Source organism: Blastomyces dermatitidis, assembly GCF_000003525.1.
Source record: "Blastomyces dermatitidis ER-3 genomic scaffold supercont1.1, whole genome shotgun sequence".
NCBI classification, from domain to species: domain Eukaryota; kingdom Fungi; phylum Ascomycota; class Eurotiomycetes; order Onygenales; family Ajellomycetaceae; genus Blastomyces; species Blastomyces dermatitidis.
In genome coordinates, this window is record NW_025544774.1 from 2,252,335 (window position 1) to 2,267,142 (window position 14,808).

At 30.2% G+C, this 14,808-nt stretch overlaps 1 protein-coding gene across 1 annotated transcript; it reads left to right on the forward strand.

Annotated features, from left to right (window-relative positions):
* Positions 1–282: 282 nt before the first annotated feature.
* Positions 283–2,347, forward strand: BDCG_00286 (uncharacterized protein). The gene is made up of 3 exons (XM_045415804.1): positions 283–923; positions 1,070–1,205; positions 1,330–2,347. The coding sequence occupies exons 1-3, from the start codon at positions 751–753 to the stop codon at positions 1,858–1,860; spliced, it is 840 nt and encodes a 279-aa protein (XP_045271664.1). The 5' UTR covers positions 283–750; the 3' UTR covers positions 1,861–2,347.
* Positions 2,348–14,808: the final 12,461 nt, after the last annotated feature.

The following is a 14,808-nucleotide window of genomic DNA, read 5'->3' on the forward strand; positions in this document are numbered from 1 at the left end:
TAAAATAGTTTTTAAACTTTTTTTTTTATTTTTGTTGTATATTTATACTAAAAGAGAGTAGAGTAGAATCTAATCACTATTATCAGATAGTAGATTATAACTATTCTGAAAAGTAGGAATCTTAACTGCTTATATTATATCTAGTTTATTATCAGAGTCATTTCTTAATTCTCTAATCTTAACAGAAGTTTGAGAATTCAAATTCTGTTTATATTTAGCTGGAGAATTGAAGTTTGAAGATTTAGATAGTTGAGAGTTCCTTCTTTTTGAGCTTGCAGTTGTCTGTAATATTAGTACAGACACTCTGTCCACTGAACAGTCATGATATTGGGGCTGTACTTTTTAAAGAAAGTGAAGATCTGTACAAAAAGAACGAGTACACACGGCCGCACCGAACAGGCCCTTTGTGTTCTCTAAATCCGGACATCATGTGATCAGTATCTTAGTCATGCAGGTTATAATGGGAGCTTCGGCAGCAAAAAACAAGGAGGCTGGGACCTACAAAACACCGTCTCTTGAGCTCTAGAGATTCATTGTCGCGGGGCTTCTTTCAATCATTTTCTGCTTTCTTTTGTTCTTTTATTTGATATTTTATTCTTTAATATCCTAATTCTACGCTGTCCTTTTGGTTTGGCCGCAATTGTGCCTCTCATCCACCCTCCTACGGATAACAGTCGATCGTTTGCAAGCGCATCCACCCCTTGATATTTCTTTCCTTTCCACATTTTCTCAAATAGCAATTAAAGAAGAATGTCCGAACCACGCATAGAAATCCCTGCGGAGAGCTTCGACGTAGATATGGCTTGTTCTACGGAAACCCCTGTTACGACCGAAGGTGCGGAAGCTGGAGCTGAAGCTGATGCTACTGTGGTGGAAGAAGCAAGTGCGCCAGCTCCAGAAAGGAAGGAATCCGCATATATCGAGTGAGTAAGCTACATGATCCCTAGTGGCAAATATTATAACATAGTGTACTTCTTCAGTGTTTAGTAGGAGGCGCATTGCTCAAATTTCCGGCTTTTTCCATAGTAAGAAAAGGCTGGCGCATTGATTCTGACACCTATTATAATAGATACTTAAAATCGCCGATAGTGGAACTAGTTGTCGGTAGAGGCGAGGATCAAACCACTCTAACAGCCCATGAGGCCATACTTACCGCCAGCCCCTTTTTCAGGGACGCAGTCGCCCAGTTCACTGGTGATGGCCCTGTACGCTACCCTATTCTCCAAACCCGCTTCCGCAGTTTAATGTGAAAACTGCTGGCAATAAACAGGGTCATGTAGGAACAGGGCAAAATAAATATGGCTAACCGGTGTCCGTCATTTCCACTAGCGTCGAATAATACTGGAAGACGAGGTTTTAGATACCATTGGCTGCTTCCTCCAATACCAGTACACAGGCGAATACTTCCCAAGGCGTCTTGCCGCGCCGTCCGACGCACTTGAAAGCGACCCTTCAATTCCAGCAGTCGACGACACGGGCGACCAGCTGCTAAAGCATGCGCGCGTATACACCCTGGCCGAAAAACTCGGCCTACAAACCCTCAAACAATTAGCACACAGCAAGATCCATCGCATCAGCAGCACTGCGCGTGGAGAAATCGCATATGCGAGATATGTCTACGGTAACACGCCGGCGGAAGATACCGTTATTCGGAAACCTGTTGCTGCATTTTGGGCTACAAGGAGCCATGTCCTGCGCCACGAGGCCGAGCAAGAGTTCAAGGCCATGTGTTTGGAGTACCCACAGTTTGGTTTCGATGTGCTCAGTCTTGTGCTTGATCAAAAGGAGAAGCGAAGTCACGATCGGGACACTGAGACTCCAGTCAAAGGCAGCGCGCGAAAGAGGGCGCGGCAGCTCTAAACCTAACTACCCCTGTATTTTTTGTGCCTTGTAAAAGATCAGGGATGTTCCTCTTTTTTCCTTTTTCTTTATTTTTCGTCTCTCTTTTTTATTCGCTTCAAGTATACACCTGTACACGTGCCTACGCTAAAAACCCACCACATCCGTGGGGGGGCACCTCACCACAATATGATTATCACCATAACGCTATATTTCATCAAAAATGAATATATTTGTAGCTTTAATAGCGCGGTATATTAGGATCACCATCTTTATCTATATAAAAAAAAAAGGTCCTCTACATTTCTCATACTCATTAATTCAATATATATAACCTCTAGATCTGCATCACAGATTGCTTAAGTCTCTGCTAAACTAGTTAGTGAGATTATGAATTTCATGTTTAATCTTATTTAATCTGATCTCATACATTTCTTGATGTGAATTCTGCTGAAACTAGTCATTAAAAGAACAGACAAAGTAACTATTAATTAAATTTCAAAATAAGACCAGAATTTAGAAAAATTAAGAAAGTGATTTTATTTAATTTTATTTAAATTAATTTTTAGTATAAAATTGATATTTTTAGAGATTTTAAATTTTTTTTAAACTATTTTTAATTTTTTAAAAAGTAACATTTTTTGATAACATTTAAATAAGATTTAAAGTCATTTAAAGCAATAAAATGAATTTAAAATTAAGAAGTGAAAATTATAATTTCATTTTAAAAATGTAATAAAAACAGATATTAAATCTCACTGAAATTATATAAAATTATTATTTAATCTTAATTATTATTATTATTATCATTCTTTTATTATATTTATATAGAAGTAAAGCTTATAATAAGTTCTTATATAATATTAAATACAGATTAAGTGTTAATTATATAGAAGAAAATATAGATATTGAAATTATATTAAAATAATAAGAATGTAATTCAGAAGAATATACAACTGTCAGATAATAACACGGCTGCTTCTGAACTAGTATATAAATGTAAAGAGAGTTATAGCAGTCACTAATTAATTTAGTATATAATATTATAATATATAAGAAGTCAGTGTATATCTGTAATTATATACTGACTTAAGCAACCTTTGAATCACATCTGATAGTATGTCTAAAAACTGATAAGAAGTGCAGACTTCTTCAGAATATGATAATTTCATCTATAAAGTAATTCATAGTTATCATATCAGTGTGATTCTAGAATATCTCAAAAGATAGTATATAAAGAGTGATGAGTGAAAGAGTATCTAATTAATACTACTTTACTTGTTAAGAGAAAACTTCACACTTAGATGAATATCACATATATGAACAGATGAGATGTGAGAAAAGAAATGAGAGTGATGAATCAGATTTAAAGAAGACTACTCTTCATTTAAAGAAATAAAAGAGAGAAGTGATTATCACCGGAATTGTATAATAATAACAGAAATCATATAATAATATAGTAACAGAATGATATAGTAATATAATAATACAGTAATATAGTGATATAATGATACAGTAATATAGTAATATAATAATACAGTAATATAACAATAGATATTATACAATTAATGAGAAATCACTGAAATGAATACCTTCTCTAGCTGATATGAATAACACTCTTCTCTGCTACCTGAACTGAAAGATATGCAGAATCTCTCAGAGAGTTTACTCAAAGTAGTAAGAAAAACAGCTGAGACTGCTGAACTGAAATCAAAGCTTCATACATATATAAGAATTCTAAACAAGATTGAGATCTTGTATACACAGTGACAGACTGAGACAGAAGTTAAACAATAATTGATATTCACTGCAGATCAAGTATTTACTATAAAGAGCTTTACTGACACAATCATCATTATTAATAAGAATAGAGAAAATCAGATCTTAGTTTTACAGTGAGAGATTGAATATTTATATAGATAGATAACTACACTGAATCTGAAGATCTTATCATAATTATTCATAATCTCTTCAGAAGTGTATATATTATCAGAGATCACTGTATAGAATAAGAATCTGAGTATGAAATATATCAAGCTGAGAGATCTGTTAGAGCTATTAAGCTTCAATAATAACTGAAAAAATAATGCTGTAATCAGCTAACTAAGTCAGATATAATTATATTATCAGATTGAATATAAACTTATAGACAGATAGTTAATGAAATTTCAACAAATCTTAAGATCTGCTGTATTTTTACACAGAAAAGTAAAGTTATTATAAATAACTAATAAAAAGATAAATCTCACAGATCTGAAGTGATATTCATTCTTATAAATATAAAATAAGTTTTTCAAATAAATCTTGCATAACTTTGAGAAAGTAAATATATAAGATAAGTGTTATAAATACTTCACTAAGTGTAGATAAATGAGTGATCATACATTATACTTCACACACTTCAGTTTACACTATCTTATATTGAATGAAGAGCTTTTAATATCTTTCTATTTATAGATCTTCATTCATAATCTTACATCTGAGTTGAGAGTGAAATGAAAATACTTAATCTCACAGTCAGATACAGTGAAGAAAGTATATAATATTTTCATTATATAAGAATAAGTGAGTTAATTGTAATAGAAAATACTGCAATTGAGTATATCTCAGTGAAGAACAGATAATCAGACTTCTATAACATAAGTTACACACTTAGATGTGATAAATCTAGATCTGAATACTATTGCTAAAGCACTGAATTCTCTGAAAAAGAGATTCTCTGAGTGAAAATCTTGATATCATGAGTATTAAGCTTGCTTCAACTGCAGATATTAAAATCATGATATAAAAGATTACACTCAGTATGCACAGTCAAGAGAAGTAAGAGAGTTAAAAAACTAGCAGAATTAGTAAGCTCAGAGACACTCACTCATATTCTATAAAAAGTCTTCAAAGTGAAAGAGATACTCATGTTAGATAACTCTCTGAATTCTATAAATACAAAGAGAAAGCAGGCTTCTGACTGAGATATGAGTAAGAAAGTAAATACTCATCTCAATACCTTGAGATCTGAAATGTTAATGTATAAGAGACACTTGAATAAGAATTGAGAGATGACTGCAAAAGTGTTAGCAGATATAGAAGCTTCTATATAATATATTAATAATTATATAATCTGAAGATTGAAAGAGATTCACTGAGTGAAGAATCTCTGATACATAAGATTATCTGATAATTAATATTTGATATTATCTGCAAGAGTAAGAGTTTTCTTGCACTTCAGAGAATGATCTTGCTATATTTAAGTACAAGAGCTGCAGAATATGAAATACAATCTTATTCTTACACTTAATTAATTTCAAAGATTCAATCTGCAGATTCAATAGCATACATGTTATATACAGTTAACTGATAGAAAGAAAACAGTTCATACAATTCTATTAACTGATATGAGAAGAACATTTCACATCTCTGATATAGAAGAGTTAAATCTGCTTACACATTAATAAGTAAAGAGAATAATTTATAAGATCCCATCTGAAAACATTCTGTATGTTATACAGAATCTAGAAGCAGAGAAAATCAAGATAAAAGATATACAGAAGAACAAGTGTATAAAGAAGCTTCTGAAGAAGTATAAAAAGATCTTTTAAACAGATCTTTTATCAAAATTGCTGTCAGAATGAGAATTTGTACATGAGATTGATACAGAGAATGCAAAACCAGTTAATCAGAATGTATATTCTCTGTCACAAACACATCTTGAAGAACAGAAGTATCAGATCACAGATCTTCTAGAATGTGATCTTATACAACTCTTATCAAGTGCATAAGACTTTTCAGTTCTATTCATAAAAAAGATGAGTGAGAAGTGATGAATGTGTATTGATTATCAAGCACTTAATAAACTTATGATCAAGAATGAATATTCACTATCACAGATTCAACAATAGTTGAATATAATTAAAAATATCTGATATCTATTGAAGATTAATCTTCTCTCAGAATACTGACAGATTCATGTAGATGAACTGTCAGTCTCATGAACTATGTTTAATATATAATAAGAGAAGTTTGAATTTCTGATAATATTATTCAGTCTGATAAATACATCTGTCATCTTTCAAGTGATGATAAATATAATTCTTCATAAACAGAATAAAATCTTATATCTTATAGATCTTAATAACATTCTAGTCTTCTCAAACTCATACAATGAATATCTGAAGCATCTCAATGAAGTGCTTATAACTCTGATAGAGTATAAGCTCTATATCAAATCAATCAAGTATGTGTTTGAAATGAAAGAGTTAAAGTTTGTAGAATATGTAGTAAGTGATGACTGTATACATCTCATTCTGAAGAAGTTGAATATCATAGCAAATTGATCATGACTGAGAAATGTATATCATGTACAACAGTTTCTTGAGTTGATCTCATACTACTACAGATTTATTAAGGATTTCACATGAATATCTGCATCACTCTCAGATCTCTTAAGAGAAATGAATATAAATCTGTGAAAGAAGAAGTTTCATTTAATTATCTGAAATACTGTGTGTGAAGAGGCTTTTCTCACACTGAGAAAATGTATAATAACATTCTCAGTGCTTATTTAATCAGATCATGATAAATCTTTCTATATTAAGATAGATATATTCAAATGAACTATCAGAGACACTCTTCTACAGAGAGATAAGAACAGCAAGCTGCACTCAGTGATATATGATAGTAGAAAACTATCAGACACTGAGCTCAATTACTCAGTGTATGAAAAGAAATTACTAGTAATCAAGCACATGCTGATGTTGTGAAATAGATATATTGATAATAGATATATAATAACAGTGATCATGAATCATGAATAGACTGACTGTGTGACCGTGTCTGAGATCAGAACTAGATTTTTTGATAGTCTTATTATCAATTCAACTGATTTCATTACATGGTTTTAACATTAGATAGTAGTTTCATACTGTTTCAGTGAGATTTACTGTCTACTCTTGTCACATTTTTCAAATGAGACCATGATTTTCACTTCTTAATTTAAATTATTTTTATTGCTTTAAATGACTTTAAATCTCATTTAAGTGTTATCAAAAAGTGTTACTTTTTAAAAAATTAAAAATAGTCTAAAAAAAACCTTAAAATGTCTAAAAATAGTAACTTTATACTAAGAATGAGACTAAATGAAATCAAATGAGATCACTTTCTCATTTTTTTCAAGTCATGGTTTTATTTTAAGATCTGATATATAGTCACTTTACATGTTTTTTTAATAGCCAGTTCTAGTGGGATTCACGCCAAGAAATGTATGAGATCAGATTAAATGAGATTAAATGTGAAATTCATAATCTCAGCAGCTAGTCTAATCATAAAAGCCTTATCTATCTACAATTAATAATAAAATCTTTCAAACACTTAGCATGTTAAATCTTGAAGTTTTAAGTATATAATCTTCATATCAAATAGCCCCGGTGGCCGAATGGTTAATGCGGCCACCCGGTAGCGCCTTGGCGTGGGAAATCAAGGCATGTGGGTTCGAAACCCGCAGGGGATACATTAAATCCGGAACTCAAGCACCTCAGGTTTCTAATAAATACAGAGGTGTACAAATCGCTTCAATAAATCGCTCTATGTTCCTGGGCTGGGAAGTTATTATCGCATGTATCTAATTGTCACTTCTTTGTATTTTCTATGTTCTTGTTATCTTGACATGATCTCAACACCTGTATTTTCTCCTGTATAATTAACACTTGGCCTGTATTTAACATCACGCAAGGACTTATTATAAGCTCCGCTTGCATATAAGTATAATGAAATAATAATAATAATAATAATAAATTCATATTAAATACTGAAAGAAATCAGACACTGTGATATCTGATGTAATCAGTTACAGACTTAATTTCATGAGTGAGAGTTCTGTGAATCAGATACAAGAGATGTTTGTATTAAACACACTGAGAGAATGTAAGAAATCAGAATGAGTGAATATTATGATCTCTCACTTAAAGAATAGCAAGATGTCAGATAATAAATATCTTGTAAAAGTAGTAGAAGAGATACTTTCAGACTTCAAGCTGAAAAAATTGAAAAATGATGTTATGCTTTATTACAATCTAGAATATACAGAAGCTCTCTATCTAGAATCTTTATTTAAATATAACTTGATAACTCACATGCATAAGGAATTCAGTCACTTAGAAAGCTCTGAACTTATGAGTGTACTCAAATCAAGAGTATACTAGTCAAGCATGACTGAGAATATTCAGACATACACTTACAAGTGCCTGAATTATCAGGTTATAAAAGAATCTAAGAAAGGATTAGAATACAAGAAAGTATAATATCAGATAAAGTATATAATACAACTGTTTAAATAATGAAGAGTGAATCTCATAGATATATTACTGTGAATATCAAATAAAAATCAATGAATAATCACTGCTATAGATTACACTACTGACTGATCAGTTATAAAAGCAGTTTCAGAGATGATAGAGAAGATAATAGTAAAGTTTCTATATAATAAGATCTATATTAACTATGAAATATTATACAAGATTCTAACTGATAACAGTGTAAATCTTATGAGAGAAGTGATGAGACATTTCATGAGCCAGTTACAGATAAGATATCATAGAACAACACTATATCATTCACAGACAAATGAGAAGATGAAACACTTGAATGAAATCTTGAGTAATATGCTGACAAAATATCTAGTGAACAAGCTTACAAGACTATAAGATGAATATCTCAGACAGGCACTATTAGCCACATGAATTCAGCAGTATGCAGTCTTCAAGCATTCATCATTCTACCTGTTGTATGAATTGCATCCACACATCCCGGAGAATGCTTCGGAAAAGATGAGAGAGGAAACAGAAGTTGCAGATGCAACAGTTGCAGATACAACAGTTGTGAACATAGAATTAAGATTGAAAGAGATTAGTCACACACACACAAAAGCTAATAAGTTACTCCTGAATCAAGCAATTCAATTGAAAAGAATACAAGACTCACTAGTTAAGAAATCAAGTCTTAAGATAAAAATGTAAGTTCTTGTATACAATGAGAGTTCTGAGAAGTTTCAATCTAGATAGTTTGAGTTATATAAAATACTCAAATCACATTCTCTGAGAATATATGCATTGAAAGAATCAGAGAGACAGATCTTATACAACTTAATCAATAATTCATGACTTATGAAAGTAAAGATGCAAGACTCAAGCAGATTATAGTTATTCACAGCACTATTATCAGTGTTGAAAAAGAAGAGACTTATAATTGAAAAGTCTCACAAAGTAAGAGAAATCATAGACACTTATGAATCAGATGATCTCACTTATTTCAATCTTTTCACAATTATAAGAAAAGAATGAGAAGAAATGAAGAAATCAGATAAATATCACACTTTAATAAGTGATAAAACTGTAGCTGATTATACAATAACACATCACAGACAGTGAGTGTAATATGATAAAGAGCAGTCTCAGAGCAGCAGACTTATACATGAATTAAGTTACAGAAGAAAAAGGAATTCAGAGTTGAATTCAACTATTTACATCAGTTTAATCACAGAGATCACAGAGAATGAACTATCTGAAACATCTGCAGACATGTGAGATCAAGTTATCTCAATCTCTGAGAATGCTCAGAGATTGAGTAAGATTAGTTTCAATGAGCTGTTCACTGTAGTGATCTGAGCAGGTGAAGAGAGACAGTATAATATATAAGACAGAATTACAAAAGATGAAAGCTGCTGAACCTAGTTATCAAACACTGTACTATATAGAGATCACATAAGAGTAGTGACTAGCAGATAAAGAAAAAGTGTAAGAAAAGAGATAATAAATTAGTCATTAACTGTAAGAGTTGATTACAAAAGACAAATGTTATCATACACATCTCATTCATTTTCATACATCACATGTTTAATCTATTTTTAACATCATCTGAAAAAATGTCAAAAATAAAGGAAATCTCAAAACTCAAGATCTGTAAGAAATTCAAGAGCTGTAAGTCACTCTCACAATAACACTGTACATATCTCTGATTTCTCTACTGCTCTGTGTATAACATTAATGTCATTTATCACAAGATTGACTGAAATGCCAATATAGAAATGTATACACATATGCATAGAAAAATTGAAGAAGAGCACAGAACTCACAGAATCAGAAGTCAGAGTAGAAGAAATAAAGACAGAAGAAATGAAAGAGAGAGACACAGAATCAGATAAATAATGAGAGTCATCTGAGACTGAATACTTATAATTCAGTGTGCACACAATCTTCTCTGCAGAGAAGAGAGAGAAAGTGATAAGAGAAGCTTGAGAGTGAGAGAGAATAATCTCAGCAGTGTTATCATCTTCAATTAAAATGATCTCTGACACTGAAGTAACTAAGAACTATTATTAGCATACAAAACTGTAAAAAGCAGAAATAACAATTACTGAATAAACACTCACTGATCTTAGAGTTGTACACACAATTATAACATGCATGAGGCTTCTCAGAAAGAGAGAGAGAGACATAAGAGAATGCAGAAAGCAGAATACAGCATGTAAACAGCTCATTTTCATGATAATATCTCAGACAAGATGTACAAGCCTCATATCTGTGAGTGTAAAAGAGAATAATATTCACATTCTCATTTCTGAAAACATGAATATCTTTCATCTGCATTACAAAGTCAGATAACAGATATCAGAGAATAGACTGATACAGATCTATTATTCTGAAGAAATTCATTAGAGCAGATATCTCTGTAATATTGAACTTTACAGTTATGAAAAGCTTCTTGATATCTGTGAATATTACAACTTTGTGCACAGTAAAACTTATAATGATTTTCTTTAAGAACAGAAAAATCAGTGTCAGAAGAAAAAGATGAAAAATGAAAAGACTTACAATCTTGATACTGTTAAAAGAGAGAATAATTCTCTGATATGAATGAATAATTGTCTCATTATAAATATTTAAAATGAATATAATAATCAGTGTCTGTGACTGAGCTTTAGATAGTTATGTTATATACAGTCTTTATACAATAAATTATTCTGAGAGTCAGTAAGAAGAGTGAGAGTGTACATACTGAGAAATATAATTCATTAAGTCTATATAACATCTTCTTGAAACAGAGAGAGCTGATAATGAAAGCAGAGATGACAAAATCAGAAGTAGTAGAAGTGAGAGTTGCAGGAACAGAAGTAGCAGAAGAGAGGAAATCAGACACAGAGACAGGTGTAGAAGATTGAGAGAGAGCAGCAGAGAAAGAAACAGAGAGAGTAGAAGAGAACACAGAAGACTCAGTCATATATAACACAGACAATTTCTTCATTATCATGTTCTTCAAGTTCTTGATCAATGATTCAACACTGAGTTCACTATCATTAATAAACACAGATCTGTCAATGTGTGAAGATTCTATATGAATAAAAACAATATATCAGCATCTGCATTCATGCAAAATCATGTCAGAAAACACAATCAGAAACCCACTGAGAAGGAAAAGATTGAAAATGTACAAGAAGATAAAGAAGATGTGTCATTTATAATAGTACATTCTGACAATTGTTAGAAGATAAACAAGTTCTGATCATGTATGTTTCACAACATATTACACTTACTACTAATGAACTGCTCAGTATAGACACTATAATGATGCTTGTTATGAGAACAGAGAGTCATTGCCAGAAATGTGTACAATGTAATAGATGAACAGATGAAAAGAGTTGAACAGAAGAAGGAATAGAAATCTTGAATGAGATAGTAGTATTCAATCATGATGATAATGAAGAAGATAATTAAAGAATAAGAAAAGTTAGTGAATAAGTAATGTAATATAGTGAAAGTTTCTTTGTGAGAGTGTACACAGAACACTAGCCAAATCAGAAATAGATTATATAATCATGAAATACTAGTGATGAGCTAATTCACATGAAGCTAGAGTGTATGACATGATCATGTGAGTGTGACTGAATCTGATGAGAGAGTAGACTGACCGTCAGAATCATGAATTTCACATTTGATTTCATTTGATCTGATTTCATACATTTCTTGGCGTGAATCCCGCTGGGACTGGCTATCAAAAAAACAGGTAAAGTGACTATATATCAGATCTTAAAATGAAATCATGACTTGAAAAAAATGAGAAAGTGATTCTATTTGATTTCATTTAGTCTCATTCTTGATATAAAGTTACTATTTTTAGACATTTTAAGGTTTTTTTTAGACTATTTTTAATTTTTTAAAAAGTAACACTTTTTGATAACACTCAAATGAGATTTAAAGTCATTTAAAGCAATAAAAATAATTTAAATTGAGAAGTGAAAATCATGATCTCATTTGAAAAATGTGATAAGAGTAGACAGTAAGTCTCACTGAGACAGTATAAAACTACTGTGTAATGTTAAAACTGTGTAATGAGATCAGTCAAATTGATAATGAGACTATTAAAAAATCTGGTTCTGGTTTCAGACACAGTCACACGGTCAGTCTATGAGAGAAAATGTGATTTGAAAGAATGTACAACTGTTGAATAATAACACGGCCGCTTCTGAACTAGTGTATGAATGTAAAGAAGGTCATAGCAGCTACTAATTAATTTAGTGTATGATATTACAATATATAAGAAGCCGGTGTACACCTGTAATTGTACACTGACTTAAGCAACCTTTGAATCACAAGAATATAGAAAAATACAAAGAACTGATAAATCTAATTATTTTTAGACTAACTATGTAATTATGTCTGAGATCAGAATCAGAATATTTAATAATTTTATTATTAATTTAACTAATCTTATTACATAGTTTTAATATTAGATAGTAGTCTTATACTATTTTAGTAAGACTTACTATCTACTCTTATTATATTTTTCAAATGAGATTATGATTTTCACTTCTCAATTGAAATTATTTTTATTACTTTAAATGACTTTAAATCTCATTTAAGTGTTATCAAAAAGTGTTACTTTTTAAAAAATTAAAAATAGTCTAAAAAAACCTTAAAATGTCTAAAAATAGTAACTTTATATCAAGAATGAAACTAAATAAAATTAAATAAAATCACTTTCTTATTTTTTCTAAGTTATAATCTCATTTTGAGATCTGATATATAGTCACTTTGCATGTTTTTTTAATAATTAGTTTCAGTGAAATCCATGTCAAGAAATGTATAAGATTAGACTAAATAAGATTAAATGTGAAATTCATAATCTCAGTAATCAGTTTAATTATTTTTCAGTCTTTGTATAATAGCTTAATAATCTGAAAATATTTATACTTCTTTTAAATTAGCTCTTTTATAACATTTTAATTTAAGTAACTTAAAAGCTGTTATTATTGCAAATAGTTCAGTATTAAAAACTTCATATTTACTGTTTAATCTTTATAAATTTGAAATGAAATTTATATTATTTTTAATACAAGTAATATCTGTATTTAATCTATTCAAATTTTCATTTTCATTTTCATTTTCTAAGTTATCTAAATAAATCAAAATTGATTCTTTTATAATAATTGTAAAAATTTTCTTTAAATATTATTTATATTCTTTCTCTTTAAATAGTTCACTTATTCACATATCTATAAGAGATTTCAGCTTTTGTTATTATTATTATTATTTCATTATGCTTATATATAAGCAGAGCGTATGATAAGTTCTTATATAATATTATATAAAAATTAAATATTAATTATATAGAAGTGTGACAGGCTGCGCCTGATTAATTATATAGACTATTTTATTACACTTCACAGATTTCTACTGCTTTAATTCTCAGTTGCTGATTCTCAGCTGAAAATCTACAGAATTTCTATTCTTTCACTTCAAAGCTTTACTATGTATAAAAACCTCTATTCTTTCACTCTGAAGTTTCACTGTGTATATTATTATGTATGTGTATAAATATTGACTCTGATTACTGCTTCTCACACTTTCTATTTCTTTTCTTCTCTAATGTTTTTTACTTTGTTATATAAGATCTATAAATATTATACTGATCTATTCAGTATAGACCTCTTATACTTGAAAAATGTTTATTATCTTCTTATTAGAAACAATTACTCATTATGATATCTGAACACATAATAACATATAAGAAATAGAGAAACAGTTAAACAGTTAAATGAATACTGAGTTCTCAGATAGAAGCTTACTCATTAGTCACTCTGACTCTGTAACAAGATCTTACAAAGAGAGTCAGATTTTACACAGAGAATATTAGTGAAAGATCTGAGAGTTCTGATATCACAGATGTATGAGATATTTATATAATTACACTTCTTCTGATTTCACAGATATCATATATTGAATAATCAATATAATCATATCTAACAATAATATAGAAGAACTCTTAAATATAAGCATAGATATAATATCACAGTGACTCTGAGCAATGTTGAAATTATAATAGTAATAGATAGCTAATATACATGCAACTTAATAACTTTATTATTATATTATTATTCTTCAATTATAGATGTATGCAGTCAGAGACTATGACATCTACCTGAGAACTTTAGTTCTCAGGGTTTTTTCTATGTCTGTAAAGTTAACTATTGTACATTCATCAATTTCAGATATGCAAAATCAGAAAATTCCAGCCCAGAATACAAAAACTGTTTACAAATTGCAGTGTTTTAACATCTTTTGATACTTTGTAACCATTTGACAATATCATGACAAAAGAAAAGAGAGAAAGAACACAGTCTCAAAGATAGACACATTAAATAGATAGATAGAAAGAAATTGAAAGGAAAAGATACAGAAAAAGAAAAAGTAAAGAGAGACTATAACAAAACAAATTCTTAAAAGAGAGTGTATAGCTGTTTTAACAGACTATATCTGATTGATTTCCTCCTCTTCATATTCAGATAATTCTGAATTTAGCCATTTTCTTGTAGCTGCTTGAGTTTCTGATAGAAAGTCTATTAAGTATTTAATTCCTGTCTCAGTTGAGAATAAGAATCTCATATTTAATTGATTTAGATCATACTTCTCTTTCAATCTGGCTCTG